Source organism: Balaenoptera borealis (assembly GCF_965194805.1).
Source record: "Balaenoptera borealis genome assembly, chromosome: 6".
Taxonomy (NCBI): Eukaryota; Metazoa; Chordata; class Mammalia; order Artiodactyla; family Balaenopteridae; genus Balaenoptera; species Balaenoptera borealis.
In genome coordinates this window covers 114738405-114761359 of record NC_138863.1, presented here as the reverse complement: position 1 = coordinate 114761359, position 22955 = coordinate 114738405, and the positions used below count along the sequence as shown (strand labels likewise).

At 40.6% G+C, this 22955-nt stretch overlaps 1 protein-coding gene across 19 annotated transcripts in view; it reads right to left on the bottom strand.

Moving 5' to 3' along the window:
• The window catches only part of NCKAP5 (NCK associated protein 5), a 1102730-nt gene that overhangs the window by 73740 nt on the left and 1006035 nt on the right, over window positions 1–22955 (bottom strand). For 17 of the 19 annotated variants that reach the window (XM_082397785.1, XM_082397783.1, XM_082397787.1 and 14 more), the window contains one exon: window positions 15163–15241. In XM_082397785.1, the coding sequence (XP_082253911.1) occupies window positions 15163–15241 (79 nt within the window). Of the gene's footprint in view, window positions 1–3438; window positions 3588–8023; window positions 9332–15162; window positions 15242–22955 lie in introns of those variants that run through there. The other 2 variants (XR_014246257.1, XM_082397777.1) reach the window with 2 other exon arrangements.

Sequence of the window (22955 nt, the reverse complement as noted above, 5' to 3'; positions counted from 1 at the left end):
TGAAGCTGACTCACCCCTACCTATGAAGAAGCTGTAAGTTTTCCCCTTAGTCCTTTCTTACAGACTGGAATTTACCAAATGGGTGTAACACGAGTGCAGGGAACCGTGTGGGAGGGAGAGGATGGAAGGCAGTGGGTCGGCAGCAGGTGCAGGTGGGACGCTGCACGTGACGGCAGCTGTGGTTCAGGTCCACTTGCAGTAGGTGAGGGATGCAATGTTTGAGAACGGGCTGGAGAACTAGAAGGCCGCCTTAGGCCTTTCTCTCCACGTGTGAGGCTTACGGCCAGGAGCTTCTAAGACCAAATCCATCCATCCTTAAGGCATGTTGGTCTTCAGCAGGAATCCTGCCATCCCCTTGCCGTGGATTATGGACGTAAAACCTGACTGCGCCTCACTTTCCTCATCAGTCAGAAAGATGACATCGAGGTTACCTGCAATTTGCATCAGTGGACTGAGACGCCGGTTCCACTTCGCTCACCTTTGCCGGGTTCACAAGCTTTTGTGCAGTTTGATTGTTAAATGCAGCTGTCCCCAGCAAGGTAAAGCTTTTTAGGCTGCTCACTGGATAAATGATCAGGACAAAAGAGGTTATATAAACCTATTCTGAAACATTCTAAAATTCAAGATTTTGTCCTGACCAATTTCTGAACATGATGTTTCTTTCTGCTTACGTTGTATCAAAATATTTTTATGTGGTTTATAACAGCATTATTTACAATAGCCAAGATACGGAAGCAACCTAAGTGTCCATCAGCAGATGAATGGATAAAGAAGATGTATAATGTAATGCTACCCGGCCATAAAAAGAATGAAATCTTGCCATCTGCAACAACATGGATGGACCCGGAGGGTACTAGGTTTAGCGAAGTAAGTCAGATGGAGAAAGACAAGTACTGTATGTTTTCACTTATATGTGGAATCCAAATAATATCAGTAAAACAAACGAATGACTATAGCAAAACAGAAACAGACCAACAGATACAGAGAACAAACTAGTGGTTAGCAGTGGAGAGAGGGGTGGGAGGAGGTACACGATAGGGGTAGGGTATTAAGAGGTATGAACTACTAGGTATAAAAGAAATGAGATACAAGGACGTAATGTACACCACAGGGTGTATAACCAATATTGTATAATAACTTCATATGGAGTATAATCTATAAAAATAGTGAATCACTAGGTTGTACACTTAAAACTAATATAACATTAGAAATCAACTATACTTCAATGGAAAAAAAATTTTTCTGTGAAAATTCCTTTTTCCCTCTTGCGTACAACCTTTCTAGACAAAAAAAAAAAAGCCTGGGTGAGCATTTAGGAATGAAAAAAATGTAAAGTTTTGATTACTGAATGAAGCACAGTGATTTTGTGTCAATGGGAGAAATCAAAGCCCTGGCACCTGGGGAGGCATGGGGTGGGCAGACGTGGAAAAGGAATTAATAATCTTTGTTTTTCAGAACTGTTCCTGGCAGCTTTCCCCTCTTCCTGAATGAAAGGTCCTCCTGCTACCTTTCCAGGATGCGGTGAGGGCCTTGACTTCAAACCGATGGCTGAGCCCAAGGTCACCCCTGACAGCACCAACTATGAAAGGGCGAAGGTGGCCCAGCTCCTGTGCTTTCCACACAGAACACTGACGAACGTCACCCACACCCATGACACTGATGGGCTGATGTCCCGGATGAGCAGAGCTGTTTGGAACTGGCTGCAATGCCTCTGAAACCAGAGACCGCACCGAATTCTTCTAGACCAGATTGGGGACCCTAGGGATGGAAACCCTGTCGGGGGGAGCCACCTTGGGGGCCTGCGAACCTGTACCATCTGACTAACAAATACCCTGTTGGAGGGCCTTAATGATAGTAGACGCTTTGTTTCCAGAAGCACCAAGTACTGGGCACGGGAATGCCCTTCCTGTGTGCCTTATCAGTGACTGTCACGCCTGCCTCAGCCCTGGACAGAGGCATTCACGTCAAATTCAACTTAGTTCAGAGGCCCCAAAGGGAAGAGCTCAAGTCAACACTGCAGTTTGGTCTCACCCTGCTGTATGGAGTCCTGCAGATAATTTTGCCGTAGCGATGCTCTGGACGGGGCCAAGGTGATGGACTGTGCGGGGAAGAGTTATCACAGCAGGCCTGAGAGCGCTGATGCTTAGAAAGGCCCGCTTGCAAGGTGGGCCCTTTACTGGCACCTGGGAACCTGAATTTTGAGAGGGTTCCCACCACCCTAACCGATAAGAGTTACTACGCCTGAACGGTTTGTGCAAACGACAAGTGTGGTTTATGCTGAACAATGGCTTCCCTTCTGGGGAACTGGGAATTTTGAAGGCATGAGGCAAGATGGTGACTGTAAAAATCCTGGGCTCTGAGTCGCTCACGAGCTCAGGTAGTTGGCATTTCACATGTGTTGTCATCGCTTGTCACTGGGGGAGTTTAGCGTGTCTTATGTGACTTTCCTGGAAGAGGACCCTGGGCCCAGTTACCTCCCGATGCTGCCCCACGGGCCATTTCCCTTTGCTGGTTTTGCTGTGTAATCTTTCACTGCAATAACTCACAGCTATGAGTACAACTAGAAAAAAGAAAGAAAGAAAGGAAGGCAGGAAGGGAGGGAGGAAGGAAAGAAAGAAAGCTAGCTGATATCCATACTATCTACACTTTATCCATATCCTTCTTAATAACAAGAAAGAAGGCCAAAAATGGAGCTCTTGCTAACTCCTGGCATGGTGTCAAGCACTCGTATGCAAAAAACTCAAACCTCTCAACAATATTTCAAAGTAGGTCTTGTTATGATCTCTATTTGGCACACGAGGGAAGGAGAGAGAGAGAGGTTCAGGAACTTGCTCCAGGTCACAGCATCTGTTAGGTGGCAAAGGGGGAACGGGAAGTCGGCTTATGTAACTGCAAACCCCAGGCGGAGAGACTCTGTTGAGGGGATCAATGAAGCACTCTCAAAAATGCAAAACTCTAGGCAAATGCACGGTGGTGACATTACTGTTATGAACGAGGTCTAAGTCCTGCCCAGAAATCATTGGATAAGCTTTGCAACTTTTCTAGTTTACTCAGGTCCTGGGATTGAAACCCCTGTCTTCCCACAGATTCACAGGAGCTCGGACCTTGACATGGAAGTGTATTTGCAAGTTCAGATATACCCTCCCCCCTCAAAGAGTGTTAGAACTTTGGGCCAGAAAAAACATAAGAGAGCATCTAGAATAAGTCCTTCATCTGATGACTGAGGAAACAGAGAGATGCAGCAGTTTGCACTAAGCTGTAGAATGGACTCTGGACCCCACCCCATTCGTTTCATTATACACTGCCTCCCCCTTATCTTATTTCTCTTTTCAAAAGTGGATTCAATGGTAACCCAGCATACGAGAGGTATTTTCATTTTTAAAATTATGAATGACACAGGAAAGAGACCTGTTTTAAAGGAGAATTATGCACACATACTTTTGACATCCTGGAAACATTCTGATGACTGGGTCAATGGCGAGGGGAAATGACATCTTTGGAAATGCAATCCACTCATTTGAAAGCAGGGCAGCCGTTGCCCACTCCAAATGTGTTCTCATATACACAGGATTCCTTCCCAGCAGGCTCTGAAGGCAAAACACACCGCTGAGTTTCAAATGGGTAGAAAGTCACCTTAAAGCATATTTCCCCTCCTTTTGGGAGTTGACACAATCGAGTTACAGGCAGAGACTGTTTATCACATTGACATGAAAGTCTGTCTTCAAATTCCTCTTGCTTTTATAATCAAACAATAACATCTCCAGAGTATAGGTTTTAGCTACATAAGAAACATATTGGAAATTGATTCAATGTTCCTGGCTTGGCTGTGACAATGTTTCATAACCTGGTAACCTCTCAGCTTATTCTTCTGCTTTCCTGAAAAGCTTTCAGGGGCACCAGGGTGGCAAAGCAAAGATAAAGCAAACATCACCCTTTTATCTGATCCTGCACAAAATGAGAGGAGCAGGCACGGTACCGCTGATAAGAAGATTTGCTAAATGACTCTTCTGGAATTCTATCAATGGGCTGATGAAAGAAATTAAGACTGACATTGATAAGTCATTTTCTCAGGCACAACCATTTTCAAAAATGAAGGTGTTTCTTTCGAAGCAGTTAAGCCCCAGTTGCATGTCTGTGACTCATTAAAAAGTGTCCAGATCAGCCCCGTGTTGTAACACATTTACTGCAATGCTTTACTTTCTTTATATCCATTCTCTTTTTCTCTAGCATGTTTCTTGAATAAGGATTCATTCGAGTCAAGAGCATCCTGTTCCCAAGATCACTATTGCTCCTTTTATTCCCAATCAGGTGCATGTTTCATTACACAACTCAATTGTTGTCACCACAATCTGCCATAGCCCTCACCCGATCTAGCGCTTTATGCCTGCCTCAAGCTAAAGTATTTACTTGAATGTGCCAGACTTAATGGACACACCATGGGGAATCCCGGTGGACCGAGTGTGCAGATCACCTTAATTGAGACGGTTTTTCATTAAGTATGTATGATTGAGTTCTTACAGTCAGGACAGCGCATTCTTTCCAAGCTTGATTACAGGCTTCTGAAAAGCTACAGGCTCCTGTCAGGCAAATTCTTTTTTTTAAATCACTGCTGCTTCTCTGTTACTAATTTTTTATTACCCTCAGGATTAAGAAGAACTGCTGGTTTTAGCAGCACTTAAGGCATAGACAGTTCAACCTATCTGTAACGTCTGATCAACCTGGAATTATCTGTGGTAACATGGAGGACAAAGAGATTACAATTCAAGAGTTGCCCACAACCTCTGTTTCTAACTTACTCCTCTGACACCCGATGGGCTTCGGAATTGATGACGTAACTTTATACTGGTGGTCAGGATGCGTCCCTTTCCCGCTCTTTCTTCTCTTGGCTGACCTCGCTTCTGGAGATGTTAATGAGCTAGTCAGAGGGCAGACAGGAAGAGGACGGGAGGTGGCGGGTAGATGGCATAGATCAGCCAGGCAAATGGAAGGCCCATTCAGCCCACGCACATGTTTTGTTTTGGATGGTACTTTAGTTTTTATCTTTTTAAAACAAATGTGAAATATACTATGAGCATGAGTGCATACAACAAATAGTTACACTTAAATCAACATAATCATAAAAGAATACCCACAACCCACTTTAACAACTCAGTGGTTTTTTCTTTTTAGGCACAATCTTTAATATTTATTTTATTTTTTTAAAAGGTATTATAAGATTGCAGAATTAAAGAGACACAAAACAGCATATATTGAAAATATTCTCTCATTCTTGTGTCCTTTACACTCAGGTCCGTTCTCCTGAGGCAACCAATAGTACTGGTCTCTTGTGTTTCAGTTCTATTCATGCCAACAATTGCATGTGTGTGTGCGTGCTTGTGTGTGTGTGTGTATGATCATATTTACACTTGCATTTAAATTTTTACTATGTATGTATGTGTGTTATAGTCCTTTCTCCCTTTTTAAAAAATCAAGCATACTTTAGGCACTATTATGCTCCTTGCTTTTCTCATTTAATAATGTACCTCAGAAATTGTTCCTTATCAGTAAAGATCTTCCTTATTTCTTTTTTACAGCTGTATTATATTCCATTATCGGAATTCATTTGACTAGTACCCTATTAATGGACATTTGGTTCACTTGTGATTTTTTCCTATTACTATAAACAATGCTTCAGTGCATGCATTATTTTTCATATGTGCAAGTATGTCTCTAGGAGAAATTATTTGAGTGGAATTGCTATTTAATAGCATTAAGTATGTGTGACTTTTATTAGATATTGCCAAATTCTCATCCATAGAGGTTGTACTAGTACCCTCTCACCTGTAGTATGTAACAATGCCTCTTTCCTCACATCCTTGCCAGCAAAGTTTGTCTTAAAACTTTTTAAGCTTTTCCAACGTGATAGATAAAAAACGGGATCTAAGTGTCGTTTTTAATGTGGGTTTCTTTGATCACGAATGCATGTCTTTTATTATGAATGCGCCTTTCTGACCCTGTTTCTGTAGAAATGTCTTTTTCTCGGGCCCTCTTCTGCTTCTTCCTTCTACTCTTAAGGACCCTTGTGATGCGCTGGGTCCGCCCCAATTCTGAGGTCAACAACTCAGTGTTTTTAAGCCACTCTTGCACCCCTTCCATTAGATCCTTCTCCCACTACTTCCCCTCCTAAGGTAACCCATTGTTGGATTTCATGCTACTCATTCATTTGCTGTGGCTTTTAAATTTGTTTTTGTAGTAAAAAAAAATGTAACACTGGATTACATTTATGTATAGGCACACGTGCAGAGGTGTACTGGTTTACGATGTAAAAAATTTACTACTGTGGATACTAGTCAAAAAAGTTTGAAAGGCCTGGCTCTAGAAAAACCCTTGGCAACTATATCAGGGAATATATACCACCATGGTGACCCTAGCAACATTGTCATAATTGCAAAAAATGGGAAACAACCCAAATATTTATCAACAGTAGAAAGGATAAATAAAATTTGAACTTCTTCTGCTCTGGAAGACCGTACAGCAGTGAAAATTAATGAACTACAACTGCAGGGACCATTGCTGATTCAGCACAAAAGCAACGCTGACTGAAATAAAGCCAGTTGTAGTAAAATATTTACAGTATGATGCTACTTGTATAACGAGCAAAACTAAACAATAGTGTGGGAAGCCTATACAAATAAAAGTGAGTACTACGTGCAGACTATAAAACTATACATACGTGCACACACACATCTATATACACACGTATACATACATACATATATTCCATGAATTCTTTATCCGTCATCTATCAACAGACCAATATCTTGGCTATTGTGAATAATGGTGCAGCTAACTCTTTGAGACAGTGATTTTATTTCCAAATAGAACTATCATGCAGTCTAGCAATCTCACTTCTGGATATATATCCGAAGGAAAAAAACTCACTATCCTTACGTGTATATTTCCTTTTATTCACCTTGCTTGGAACTAATTTGGCTTCCTGAATCTGGGGGTTGGTAACTTTCTTCAATTCTACAAAACTCTCAGCCACTAACACTTTTAATATCCTGTCTGTCCTGTTCATTCTATTGTCTGCTTCAGGAGCTACAATTAGATGCATGTGGATTTCATCACCTTTTACTTAATTTAACCTCTCTTTCATATTATCCATGTTCTTGGCTCTCTGTGGCACATTTTTGTGTAACTTTTCAATTCTACCTTCTAGTTCAGTGATTCTCTCTTCAGTGACAATAAATACTATTCTGACAACATTTAATTTTTCTGAAGTTCTGTTGTGTCCTTTTTTGAAATTTGACTGCTCATCTGTTTGTTCCTTTGTTAACTTTCATTCCCATTTTTGTTTAAATATCTTTGGTTCATATCCTCTATTGGATCATTTCCAATTCTGCAGTCTTTGCAGGCCTCATTCTATAGCTTGTGGGGTTTTTTTTTCTTTTTTTCTGATACTGACTAGTGAAGTCATTTTTTCCCCTCATGTCTTCAGTGGTGTTCTATTCTGAGTTAATTTTCCTTAGAACTTTATCTGTATGCAAATTTTAGAGTGGGTGCAAGAGAGGGTTTGAGTTGGGTTCTGCCAGATTCCTGAGAGTACTACCACCCTGAATCTGTGTTTTTTTCTTTTTAAACTTTTCGCTATGATAAATTTCCAATATTCTCAAACAGTGTAATGTAACCTCATATACCCATTGCCCAGCTTTAAAATATTAATATTCTGCCATTCTTGTTTCATCTATTCCCTCTCCCAGTTCTTCTCTGTAATATTTAAACTCACACCTCGGACCATTTAAAATTGTCAAGCTTGGGCTTCCCTGGTGGCACAGCGATTAAGAATCCACCTGCCAATGCAGGGGACACAGGTTTGAGCCCTGGTCCGGGAAGATCCCACATGATATGTGGAGCAACTAAGCCCGTGCGCCACAACTACTGAGCCTGCGCTCTAGAACCTGCGAGCCACAACTACTGAACCTGCGAGCTACAACTACTGGGCCCGCGTGCCACAACTACTGAAGCCTGCGCGCCTAGAGCCCGTGCTCCACAACAAGAGAAGCCACCGCAACGAGAAGCCCGCGAACCACAACAAAAAGTAGCCCCCGCTCGCCGCAACTAGAGAAAGCCCACGCGCAGCAACCAACACCCAATGCAGCCAAAAATTAAAAAAAAAAAAAAAAAGTTTATCAAGCTGGGGGACTCAGGGGACACAAAGAGAGACTGAACTAATTCCCTGACCCACATGAGTGTGAGCTCATGACTCAGAATCTTCAGAGGAGACATGTGTTTCCTTCTCTTTTTTTTCCAGCTAGAGTTGAGACGGAGTTGAGGCTGAGTCAGGAGCTTATTCCCACTGTCTTCCTCTGCGGGGTACGTCTGTCACCACTGCTCTTGGGAATTCAGCTTTTTGCTGGATGGGGAAGGGGTGTTTTTGATCTAACATTTCACCCTGCTCAGGCCCTAGGCTTTCATTAGGTCAACAGTTTAGCTCCTTAACACCAGGATCCAGGTAGAGTGACCAACTGTTCCAGTTTGTCCAGGTCTGAGGGGTTTCCTGGGATGAGGGACTTTCAGTGCTAAAACCAAGAAAGCCAGAGTCAAACGAGAACAGTTGGTCACCCTAGTTCGAGGTCACCAGAGACTAGTACGTACCCCTGGGGCAAGGGGGACTCTCTCCCCTCTGCATTCAAACTTTCTTGCTGCCCCCAGCCTCTGATCAATTTTTTGCCTGCAGCTCAACCATGCATTTAAGAAAATACGTATATTTTTATATTATATTCTATGCTCTTAGGTGTGGCATCCTGTGAAAGGATTTTGAAATCCTAATTCGAAATATTGCCAGATAAAAGGAAGTCTCTGAAGATTTACTTTTTTGAAAACTAGGCCCAGATTTTTAAAAGTATCATATGTTACATAAAAATCTAGACTTCTGGCTTCTGCTGAGAAATGGAAAGACGTGGCTACTTAGGGCCAGCCTTCTTCTATGGTGACAACTGGAATTGACCAGCAGCTGCTCCCCTAGAATGGGTTGTGGTCTCTCCATTCCTCAAGACTCCCATCATTCATACAATGTATGCCTGTGAATGTCGAGTCCAGCCCGTCTCACTCACTGACCCAGGGGCTTGGTTGAGTTTGCAACCCCTGACCAAGCAATCTACCAAAGGGATCCTTGGTCTCTGATGCCTGCAAGGTGACCAAAAAAGTACCTAGTCATCATTTAGCGTTCTTGGGGGTTTATTTAACTTGACTTCACAGCTGTGGACTCAGCGATGGGTGAGGGTTCCACTCCATACTAGCCATCGTGCTGAGCAACATGCACAACCTCTGAGGACGCGCATTTCCTCATCTGCAGAAGGGTGACCACGGTCCTTAGTTTGCAGGGCTGATGTGAGGATAAGACAAGGCAACTTACATACCAGCACTCTGGCCAGTGCCTAGCATATAGAAAGCTCTTGATAAAGAGTGAGTATTGGTATAATATATAACATCATCTTCTTTCAGAATTTTGCCATTTCACATTGGCAGCTTTCTGGTGCAGAGGCTGAGGCACTCTGTTGTTTGACTTTGTTTTGACCTCCACCTCTTCCTTCCTATGCCATAAGTCTTATATTTAAGTGGATTAATAATCTTTTAAGAAATCGAGGGAACTGTACAAAATGAGGTCTCTCTACAGCTATTTCAGATTCCCCAACCGTGTACTTTAGAGCAATAGGCCTTGGGAAAGTGTGGGAAAAAAAGACAAAGCTTATTTAACACAGCCCCTTACCACCTGTTCAGTGGGCCCTTTCCCCTACTAGCACGTGGATTAATTAGTGCCACCCCATAGGGCTTCATGTCTGCCTCTGCCCTTGCAGCTGAGATCCCTGTCTGAAGAGTACCGCCCTTACCCCTCCTAAACGTCCAAGCATTCCTTCCTGTGCTGCGTAGTTCCCTGGCGGGAGGAGGGACCAGACTCATGGCTCATTCCTCTAGGGTCTTGCTGGTGCTAATCTGAGAGACACACTGAGATTGTCAGTCAGTGATACTCAGTGGGTACCCTTCCCAAACACCAGCTGTATTATAACAAGGGATGTGAGCACTTGTACCCAAAGGAGTTACCCCTGGGTAGGGCATTTAGGTACACCCTGATAGATTTCCAGGAGAGCTCCTTTGGGGCAGGGAGCCCTTTGGCAACCCTGAAATAATCCATCCTTTTACACGAATGCGTGACTCTACTCATCACGGCACACCACTTGTGAGGAAACAGTATGGTGACTAGTGCATCTGGGTGGTCCAAGATTAAAGGAGAGAAAATGAAAATATGTTTTTATTTTAAAAGTCTAAGCATGAGCATCATAGTGATTGGATGGCCACTTCTTATCGTGTTGGTCTTTTAATACAATTTTCCACTGTCTATGTACTGTCTGTAGGATTAAGTTCAAACACCTAAGCCTGGCTTTCAAGGTCTCCACAATCTGGTCCCATCCCACAAAACCCCTCTATCTGTACCTCATCCTCAGAAGTGACCCTCTGCTCTAGCCAGGCTGGTCCTCTGCTGACCCCCTTCCCTACAGTGTGCCGTATTCCTATCTCCAGGTCTCTGATTACACTGCTTACCTTGAGTTGAAGGGCATCTCTGTCCCCTTTGCTGATGAAATCCTACCCCTTAGGAAAGTGGTTCCCAAACTCTGCTGCACATTGGAATCACCTGGGGCTCTTTACAGAATACTAATGCCTGGCTCCACTCCCTAGACCTTGTGATTTACTTGTTATGGGGTGTGACCTGGGCACCAGCATTTTTAGAGCCTTCCCAGAGGATTCTGATGTGTTGCAGAGTTTGGGAGCCACTGGTATAAACGGCAAACACTCTTAAACTTCAGTATCTTACTGTCTCACTCTTGCCCTTTCCTGTTGATGAACACCAACATTTCTGGATTCACCAAAGGTGGGCTCCACACCCTGCCCTGTGTACTCACAGGTATGGAGAGCATGCCTCTAACTTATCTGTGATTACACTGTAACAGAATTATTTGTTTGCTTCTCTGTTTCCCTACTGAACTGGAGCTCATAGAATATGCGTACTGTGTCTTATTCACCTCTGTATCTTTGGCTTCTAACACAGGGCATGGCTGGGAGAAGATGCTTAATATAGGCTTGTTGAACTAAAGAGAACTCAGCTCCTTGGTGCAATCTATAGAACAAATATTTTACAGGAGTAAAAAAGCCATACTTGCAACTCTCTAAGGCTACAGTTCTCTATCCCTCTAGTAAACAACAGAGGGAGGGAGTCATAGACTATGACTCACTATACTCACAAATATGGAAATCTCCACCAAAGCCTTATCTCATGCCTGCCTCTGGTACTTAGAAGGAAGCACTCATAAGGAGCAAGTTGACAGGTGACGAAAACAGAGAACCAGCCACTAGGGAGTGAGACACAAGAAGGATGACATATAATGTTCCAAGCACAGGGCTTTGTACACAGGAGATACTCAATGGATGGAAATTAATATTACTATTTCCAGTCCTTGGTCAGAAAGAACCACATGGTCCTGTTTCCACGGGTCTACCTTCATGACAGGTGGGATTTATATTTCAGGCTGCCAGATGCAAAGCTCCCCCTTTGAAGTTCGTCGCTTGTAGTTAGAAATGGGTGAACTCAGTGCAGCCACGATAGAAACGTCCTTGCCCAACCTGTTACTCTATAGTACCTCTTAGATGTCATTTGTATATTTGGAAATGCAGAAATATTATCATCCTGGGAAGTATTAATACGGATCCAAATTCTGTAAAACCACTCCATCCTATTCCTCATCCATAGGTATTATTACCTAAGTGGTTTCCAGTTCAGAGCCAGTCTGTTACAAGTCAACAGAACATTATCTATTGAACATCAAAGTTGTTATTGAGAACATTTGTACTTCCCATTCACATTTGTTTTGATGATCAATAGCTCACTCTTTGTACAATTAAGCCAAATATGTCAGCGCGCTATTCAAAATGTGACCTTTGACTCAAATGGCCTTCCACTCAAAAAGCTGTGAAAGTCTGATTAGCTTTCTGGGATATTGTAAATTTTATTTGTAATATGAATGTCATTCACTGTGCTTTGGGCGCACAAACTTGCATTCGGTAACAACTCTTTAGATGTGGGGAAATACCACGCATCCTTCACTTCACGAGAGTCTACCACGCGGCCTTGTTTTCTTGGTTATCATTTAATTCAGCTTGACTTCTTCCTCAAACTCCTCAAAAGACATTTCTTCCTCTTTAAAGGAATTTCCAAATCCCCTGTCTCCTCTTAGGAGATTATTTTTGATGCTATCACTGGCTGATGTTCTTAATATGAGACAATGTCACTTGAATTCCTACTGATCATTTAATCCTATTAGACAATTAGTGTAATACACTGGGTGAATCTATTACAGTTAAATAGCAAGAAAGAACAATTGGTGTTGGTGATCATTTGTGTAGGCTAGCCTAGTCATTTGCTTGTTGCTTATTAACATGAAAGTCTGACATTTGTTAGGGCAATTTGAAAGAAAAGAATCTAGTTGTATTATTTAACTTATTTCATGAATCTTGAATTCCAATACAGAGCAGGTTTTGTTAACAGTATCCTGTCTTGTAATCAACTCATACCATTTTGATTAAGCCAACATGATTATCCTTAACCACAGAAATACAAACATTCAGATTCACAGATTTTCTGATTGTTGTTCTTTGTTAAAGATATTAGCTGCTGTTTGGTTACAAGAAGACCATATTTAGATTTGCTCAGTTGCTGTGACTGGAAATATTCTATGGTTATAAATATTGGCAGGATATGTGATAGCACTTAGTCTAGACAAAATGAAGAACATTGGGATTCGCAGGGTGCTAAAAAAATATTTTTTCAGTCATTTTTGTGCAATAAAGATAAATAACCACTCGATTTGTTGAGTCTCACTCAGCCTTGAAATGGATGAACTTTTTAAAAGGCCTGTGGTAATACTGACTGGCTAACTCAGGGAACACTTTCAACCCTCTTCTCTCTGCTACCTCATGCAGTAGAGGCTGGGAAGTAACACACTGACTTTCCCAGCATGCCTTGCACCTAAGATTAGCTTTATGATCTGGTTCTCACTGATGACATGTAACGTGAAGTCTATGGTGGGGGGCGGTGATTCTGAAGGAATTTTTACTTTTCCTTGCACTTTGTGTCTCAAATGTAGCTGGGATGCCTAAGTGGTGGGAATTAATTTGCAACCAGAAGTGACAAGCATGAGGACCAAAAAACAGGGTTTTGGATAGAATTGTTGAGCTGCTGCTTCTCTTTTATGTTTGCCTTCCTCCAGACTTTTAATTATAGAAGATGATTCAATGACTTTATTCCTTAAGTCATGGCTAGTCAGTTCTGTTGTTGTTACTTGCTGCCAGGAGCAGCTTGTTCGGATAGGTCTCCACCAGTTTGAGGAGATAAGTCTACAATTATGTGAAGACCAAGTCAGTTCTCTGCCAGAAACAGAGTCCAAATTTACTTCCTTGAGAGTAATCTAAACCAGCACTTTCCAGCAGAACTTTGTATGATGATGGAAAAACAGGCCATATAGAATATGTGGCCACTGAGTACTTAAAATGTGGCTAGTGCAATTGAGGAACTGAATTTTTAATTTTATGTAGTTTTCATGAATTTAAATTGAACCTGAAATAACTACATGTGACTATTGGCTATCATGTCAAACAGTACAGATCTAAAGAATTGCTAGTCTATAAAAAAATACGCAGATTACTATAGCTCTCTCTCGAAAATTCAGCCTCTAACTTTATATATGTTATTGTACAAGCCCAAGAACACCTCATTATGGAAGAATGATGACTCAGTGGGGCTTTACGTAGTGCCATGTTTGAAGGTTGCTGAACAATATTTAACTTGCACATTAGCTAACTACACAGAACTGACACATTTAAGCATTTTACACCGACAACTAACTGTACTAAAGGATGTCTTTCCGGAATAATACTCGCATTCAGACTCCATTCATCCAGCTGTTTGTTAAGACTTTTCTATTCCCAATTACAACAGAAAAGAATAATAATGGTGTGCCAGTCTCATTAAGCTGTGAGGGTGTGATAACTCTCTGAGATAAACTGTAAATTATAGTTGGGAGAAGGCAGCTGAGTAAGCTAGAAAACCAGCCGCAGAACATACCAACATGGCTCTAGGAGTGGTGAGATACTGAGAGTTGGCAGCTAAAGGTACTCCAGGGAAGGGGCAGGAGCCGTGCATACTGATTATACCAGCAACCAGAAAGTTGTAGCGCTGTCATGCCCCAGAGGATGGTATTCAGTACTGTCTACTACACCCAAATGTGATTTGAAAAAATGATTCTCTCATGCCTTGATGTTTTGTGTAAAACTAAATAATCAGCATGCTTACATTTCACAGCTATTTTTTAGAGCCCAAAGAACAACTAATTTTGCAAGTGTCTACGGTGGCCCAGAGCTGTTAAAGTTATCACGTCTTCTATCTCCTGACAAGGATCACCGACGCAGACAGCTACTCTATTACCAGTTACCTCCTGGCTGCTGGAAACAGGTTAGCAAAATCCCTTTGTGTTAGAAACCTGAGTTCCTTCAACATGGGCTCATGTAAAATTTTAGGACAGAGATGACAAACCAAAGGTATCTCTGAGAAAGGACTACCTATAATCAGGGTTCTAACAGAAATGATGAAGAAAATGAGGAGGCGATTTTGGCAAGCCGTATATACTTAATCTATTTAGTTCTATGTGTAAAACATATCCAATTTAAAAAATATTCAATATAAGAAAGCTACCACTCCACACTTCTAACCAATAATAGTGCTTCCTGAGACAATTACAGAAATTGGATCAATTCAATGTTGATTTTTTCCGCAGAGAGAAATTATTTACACTCAGTATCATTTTCATTTCATATTGACAAGGACTCACTTATCAGTTGGCATTGCGTTCCTTTGCAAATACCTATGTTTTCTTCATAGGTTCTGCTTTGACCCACTTATTTTATGTAGCTTCCAATGCCTAAGAAGATAAAGGTAATCATGCATGAGAAGTTAAGACCCAGTCCTTGTAGAGGTGGGCATAAGACATGACCTTTAGGAACACACCGTGTCTGAAATAAGGTCGCATGTAGAAAACATCTCAGTTAAAGGCATATTGAGACATGAATTTTTACCTATGGTATGGCTCTGAAATGCAGAATCTGCAACTGTATCTTCTTCATCCTCTTGCAAGTGTTCATTTGCCTCTTTTATCTGCAGTAACAAGGAAACACTGTGAGTTCCTATGTGTTATATTAAATCGATTTTGTAATCCTTAGACTATTGGTACATTCTATAACAAACATGTGGGTGTGTATGTGTGAGTGTGTGTGTATATATATACACATATATTTTCTTCACTCCATTTTCCCCTACTCTATCACTTGGCTTTATTACAAGTTTTAATTATAAGAGCATATTTTTAGAAATATAACCCCAGCTCTGAAAGCAAGTTACAGGGTACCTGATTCTACATAAGATTTTTGAGATAACAGCTATAGTTCTTTTTAATACTTAATAAAGTCAGTAACACAGAGCTGCTGGGAAAAATTAAAGTCTAAGGAAACATAATTCTTCCAGCGACAATGACTCCACCACATTATTTTAATGAGAATAAAGAAATACACTTAGATCTGTTGACCTTTTCCTAGAGTATAACTCTCTAAGAAAATGTTATTTTGCTGTTGTTCTTTCCAGAATGAAATGTGAGGTGACTTTGATGTGTGCTCAGTGAACTAGAAGGGTGATACATTTACCTAGATTTGTTTCAGGTCAAAAACATCCCCCTGGGGCTTCCCTGGTGGCGCAGTGGTTGAGAATCTGCCTGCTAATGCAGGGGACACGGGTTCGAGCCCTGGTCTGGGAAGATCCCACATGCCACGGAGCAGCTGGGCCCGTGAGCCACAACTACTGAGCCTGCGCGTCTGGAGCCTGTGCCCCGCAACGGGAGGGGCCGCGATAGTGAAAGGCCCGCACACCGCGATGAAGAGCGGTCCCCACACCGCGATGAAGAGTGGCCCCCACTTGCCGCAACTAGAGAAAGCCCTCGCACGAACCGAAGACCCAGCACAGCCAAAAATAAATAAATAAATAAATAAAAAATAAAAGTAGCTATAAAAACATCCCCCTTACATTTCAGCTGGGATATCCAGAGGCTGAATGCTGGAGTACCAAATGGAACTCGAGCAAGAACCTAATAAAGTCACAGTATTTTACAAATGAGAATTCTGAGATCCAGCAAGTTTCCTTAAACAGATGTAAATGCCAACACTAAACCCAGGCCCCCTACTTCCCAATCGAGTAGCAGTAGTAATAACAATATCATGAACAATATCAATAATAATAAAAACAGCCAACACTTAACTACTATGCAGCAGGAGCTATTTAAGCTCCTCACACCTATGCTCTCATAACCTTGCAATGCTGGGAGGTAAGTGCTATTGTTAGCTCCATTTTGGACATAAGGGGCCTTGAAGAAACAGACAAGATAAGCAATTGTCCAAGTGGTGGAACCAGGATTCAAACACAGCAAATCTGGTTTCAGAGTTGTGTTCATTTGGTGGAACTTTGTTATTCTCAAATTTCCATGGGACTATGCCAGTGTAGACTTGGCCACAAGGTCAAGACAGCTTATGGTCCTTGGCAGAATGACCCTAAATAGCTCTTTGAAAATACATCCCAGCCAGTCACCTGGGCGGCCAACGATAATAATGAACTGTGCGATGAACGCAGTGGGGGGACATTAGAGGTTGTCAGTGGATTTGCTCGGGGGCTCAAGTTGAATGCCAAGAAACCATTATTTTATACTTACAATATAGAAAGTCACATGCTTGTAAACTGACCTTGAGCTAGACTTAGCTTTCTACTTTTTAACCTCTTATTTTTCATAACTAATGGAATCAGACCAATTATTTACATTTCATGACCATGGTTCCAATATCAGAATGTAATTGGTGCCTAATCCGTACACACTGATAGCCAGGAGATGGAACACTCAGGAGTATGGCAACGACTGTCTGAACCCTAAAAGGAGAGGGTGTTAAGGGCTGAATACCCAGAGGCCATGCTTCATCACCCTCTTTCCCCATCAGCTGTCTGCTGTCAGCACTGCCTTGTTTGTTAGTACCTCCAGAGGAAGTAAGTTAGGGAATGGGGGAAGAAGGGCAACATCAACCAGCTCTATTTCTAGTATTTATGGATGGCAGAGAGGAGAATCTCTGTGCGCATCATCAAGACTAACGAGTTACTTATTTGCCTTCCAAAGTTCACCTAGCTCAGTGACCTCTTTGTGACAAAGCTACCGAGAAACCCAAAAGGAAGGAGACCCAAACACCTTAATTTCCATTAAGGATCCAACGGAACTTTCTATCCTCATTTACAGAAACATCAAGAAAATCTGTATTTTCAGCCCGTTCCAACACCTAAGACAGGGTGCTCCATATTTTCCCACACCTGTTAGGTAAAATAGTATTTCCTTTGGGTTTTTCTAAATCAACCAATTTTAAACTTGAAGGGGTGCCATGCTAACCTGCTGGAAAGTGGGTGAATCATCATCTCCATCAGCCTATGAAATTCTGAACAAAAGAATCCAATGATTACAATAAGGTTCTCATCTTGGAGATAAAGGAGAAGAGGCTTAGAGAGGGTTAGTGATCTGTTCAAGGTTATAAAAGGATTTCAGTTTTAGAGTGGGCACTCCTGACCCCTATTCATTGCTGTAATTTAATTTTTCAGTGTGCCATATTGCCACAGTCATCCTTTCCAGACCTTCCCAAGAACTACTGTATCTCTCTTAGTGTCTAGCAATTAGATAGGTAGGCAGTATTCCAAATATACATAAACTATATTTTTATTTAAGAGTAGCAAAGAAGTTTTCTGTTTGTGTGTGTTAGTGCCCTGCTTCTCTTTCCTACTTGTTCCTACGCCTTCGGTGGAACTTACAATCACCACCTCTGTCCAAGTATCATATTTAAGAAGGAAAATGAAAACCATCTTGAGCCCCTACCTGTCAGCTCCTTGTCAGAACTTTTCTAGGGCTTTAAGTGCTTAACAGCAAATGCTAAACGTGGCCTCTTGGGTATTTATCAGAGGAACTGGGCTTGTAGACAGGAGTTCTTTCAGCTCCCCTGGGCTAATGACCCCTGAGGAGCGAATGACACATAAGGGGAAATTTTGAATTGGAAAGGGATGGATGAAGAATCAACAAAGGAATGGAAAATGCGGGAGTGCCTTAGAATGGCATACTTGTCAGCTCTAATTATCCATACAAATAGATTTCAATGCAAAGTGGTGAGTAATTAAAAAAATCCATTTCCATATGGAAATGAGGGGCATAATTTATTTTGGCAGCAGATTCCCCTTGCTAATTATATTTCTCATAGGCTGAAATTAAAATTAATTTTCAGTCTTGATCACACAGTGGCTGTGTGTTGGCGAAAGGTTGTGGAACTTTCCTGGGGGCAAGGGTCTGCCAGCTCCAGATGAAGAATTTGCCAAAGCGAATTCTTCACGTGGCAAAGCACTTCACAGATGGGAATGGTCACAAAACCGAGAAGTTTGGCTCAGCAAACAATGGTGGTTAGAGATTCAGAATTTCTTCAGCCATTGCTCTACCAGGAACAGATACAAATCAATGTCAGTAATGTCCTATTTGGTAAGAAGTAGCAGGTGACTCTCGTGCGCAATGATGTGGGTTATTTTTGGTTTCAGTTTGCTGCCAGTACTTTGGGCACCTTCTAATGGCTAATGGTGCACCTCCAACTCTTGCCCATCTTTTGAGCTCTGCAGTTGTAGTCAAGAGCTGTACTAAATACCAGTCTCTAACAGGTAACCATTAAATGCCACTGTACCCATTATATTCTATTAACCTCTCCCATTAGAAAAGGCTGGGAGGAACGTGCTTACAAAGGACACAGGAGGAAAAAGGGAGAAAATAATTCATTGCTGACAAATATATATACATAACTGCAGAATAAAACCCCATATTTGGGGACACCCTTCATTTGGAATTCTGTGTATATTTCTTCTCTGAATCATCGTAACAAGAACTGCATCCCAAGAAAAGAACATTTTGATGTTAAAGCTCATTGAAAAGGAAAAGAACTTAATGAACCTCTGTGAGAGGAGAGAAGTGATCTTTGGAGGGAAAACTCCTGGAAGGCATTACCTTTAGAAAAGACAGTCATTTAGAAAACTCTGCAGGAGGAGGGCAAGATAGGCATGCTTCTTATTAGCATCCAAATAGCATTTAGAACAGAATTGTTCAATTAAAGATGTTGAAATTATAAAATTTTGCAGAACTTAATAAGATGATAACAATTTGTATAATTATTGTACTATTTTATGCTACTTCATCACCACAGCACAATTTTAATGGGATTGTATTTGATACTTTTTTATTAGCATATGTGATTTTTTCAGACTATGTGACACTGGGTGAAGAGGATACTCATAATTTAAATTAAAATACCCATATTAAAATGGCCATCTCTTTCCAGTTATATGATCTCATTAATTTCATTAACGATTTTTATTTTGTCCAGTGACAGTTCAATAGGAGCTGGGAGCTGTTCCTTTGAGACTTCTCATTTCAGAAAATTATCTAAATCCACAGGAAGGAAGGACTTACAACATGTAGGAAGGAGTGTGCATTTCTTTCTGACTTATTTACTTAATACTGATGCAATCTTTTCTGGGGATGCCTTTTTCCCCTCTTATAATGATTTTGTATAATTTAAGTAAAAGTGCAAAGTTAACATGGCCCTTGTCTAAATTACGCAAAAGTTAGAGCTAAGTGGTCTGTAAATGACAGCATAAATGGGGACATAAGCCTCTAATTAAGGCTCTGAAAAGAGAAAAATATTTAATTCAGTAAAGCATTAATGAGACTTTTATACATATGGTAGAATGCATCTAGCAGTCTTGAAAATGGATATGCAGTCACCAGTGAACTAAGTCGAGGTGTGCTACATACATGGACTTGACATATGTATGGAAATAATTTTTCTATTATATTACCACAGATAAAAATAATTAAAATGCCTTAGGACCCTCATAACTACATATAGTCTTAGTTTGTTAAGGGCAAAGGATGCTGGTATATTATGGTATAAGATTTTTTGGGTTTTTTTGGCTGCACCTTGCGGCACGCGGGATCTTAGTTCCCTAACGAGGGATCGAACCCGCGCCCCCTGCAGTGGAAGCGCAGAGTCTTAACCACTGGACCTCCATGGAAGTCCCTGGTATAAGATTTTTGAAGAGTGATTTTATTCAGGAAAAAAGTGTGATATGTAATGCATTATGTGCAGCTATTGTTTTCACCCAAAATAACTACTGTGGGAAGAATTCTCTGCAACACGCTTTAAAAGAAGCAGATAGCAAATTTACCTTGAGCTCCAGTAGGGGAAAATTCCCTTAAACTCTTGATTTTAAAAGGTTCATGGGTAGTCACATCAATGTGCTATGGTATAAGAATGTATCTCATTTTGCATCTAATTTCCTTTCTATATAGGTTGATAACATATAATGAATAGGTTTTCACTGCTATTCTTTTACTAGTCCCCAAGGGGACTATGGCTAATGTCCTTTCTTCTGAAATTAGTAATTTTAGTCCAATCCCCATTGACGATTATAGAGGTGAAAAAAAATTGCATTTTACCTTTGAAAGAATGACTAGCTGTTCAACTATCTAGGTTAATAGTACTCCTCTATATGGAAAGCTTCCCAGCCTGACTAATTTCCTCTTGCAGCTAACTAGAAAATTAGCTTATCCCTATGGATTATGTATATCTGGTGGTTAGGGAATCCTTGTACTTCACAGAGAACAATAAGAGTGTTTCTTGCAGATATTCTGGAAGGACCAAAGGAAACATTATTACACTGTAAAAGACTGCAAATGAGAGAAGAAAAGCAAGGCAAATTACTTTAGCATTAGGAAGTACTAAGAAAGTAAAAATGAAATTGTAAAAGCTAAACAGTTTTTTTTTCTTTTTGGTATTTCTGTACAGTGAAGATATACCCCAAGCTGTCAGCACCATATTAAATGGGGCATAGTTAAATTGAGTGCCTCTGATAAGGGGCTCTGCCAGGCTATCAAAGTTTTAGATCAGTTGGATTGAATTTCTGGCATACTGCACATTTCCACACGTTTATTCTCTCTCTTTCCTTTCGGTGACACTACAAAGGCAGCCTTAGACACACTTACAATTTGTGATTTTATAATGCAAGGGACATCTATGTTTTCAGGAAGGCATGATACCATGGAAGCCAAGAGCAAGAAGGGGAAAAGAAAAAAAAAAGCTTTTGCAAAGAACATAGTTTGCATATGATTTCAGAGGGTTTGGAAAAGAAAAAAAAAAGACCTTATAGCGCTTTAGAGTCAAGAGCTGTTTGGAAAAAAAAAAAGCATTTAAGTGTACATTTGTCTCAAATTAAAGTGAAACTCTAAGGAACCCTAAACATCAATAATAATTAAAAACTAATAATGCCAATCACGATTACTTCTAAAATCTCCCCTACTCTTGAACCACCCCAGAAAAAAATGAGTAATTGCTTCATGTTTCAGGTTTTCCCTAGGAAAATGGTAGCACATAGTATATTTTATAATCTCTTTTATTAGAGCACAAAAATATATGGATACAGGAATTCTGAAAAGATATTGTTTTTTGCTCGAGTGCTTTAAAATTTACATAAAGGAACAATGAATATCACCAGACCAGTGATGCAAGAACAGAAAGAATATAAGGAGAGGAAGTTCAATTTAAGGTAATTTTAAAGCAAAAATATTATTTGAAACTGGCATATCCTGGGGAAATATAAAAATGCCTTTTATTCATTTTTTTAAAGGAAATTACCCCCTGAGTTCTGGACCTCATAATTAAAACACTAAATGATAGGGAGTCAAGTTCCAAAAAGGATAACTTTCTTTTTTTTTTTCTCTTACATGTATTTTATTTTTTATTTTTATTTATTTAATTTTTAACATCTTTATTGGTGTATAATTGCTTTACAATGGTGTGTTAGTTTCTGCTTTATAACAAAGTGAATCAGCTATACATATACATATACATATATCCCCATGTCTCCTCCCTCTTGCGTCTCCCTCTCACCTTCCCTATCCCACCCCTCTAGGCTGTCACAAAGCACCGAGCTGATCTCCCTGTGCTATGTGGCTGCTTCCCACTAACTATCTATTTCACATTTGGTAGTGTATATATGTCCATGCCACTCTCTCACTTCGTCCCAGCTTACCCTTCCCCGTCCCCGTATCCTCAAGTCCATTCTCTACGTCTGCGTCTTTATTCCTGTCCTGCCCCTAGGTTCTTCAGAACCTTTTTTTTTTTTTTTTTTTAAGATTCCATATATATGTGTTAGCATATGGTATTTGTTTTTCTCTTTCTGACTTCCTTTACTCTGTATGACAGACTCTAGGTCCATCCACCTCACTACAAATAACTCAATTTCGTTTCTTTTTATGGCCGAGTAATATTCCATTGTATATATATGCCACATCTTCTTTATCCATTTATCCGTCGATGGACACTTAGGTTGCTTCCATCTTACATGTATTTTAAATGATGAAAAGTTGTCCATGACAGTTACAGAAAATGGATGGAGTTACCTTTTTTTTAAGTTCTATTTATGTATATCTGTGTGTAAATCTGTGTGTGTACACACACACACTTTTTAACAAGAGTTAAATTAAACTCCCCACAAAAACTCATATATGGGAAATGTTTAGTGGGCGTCCTCACTTATGGGAAAGCTCAACAAGATTTGGGAAGAGTCATAGGACATTCATATTAAAATAGGAAGTATAGGCTGTCTTCAAATGGCTCAAATCTATGTAAATCCAGGATGGAAGTCATGCAATTCTGAGACATCTAATCAGGAGCGTTAGTTTTAAGTTCTTTTCCATTCTGGGAAGCTC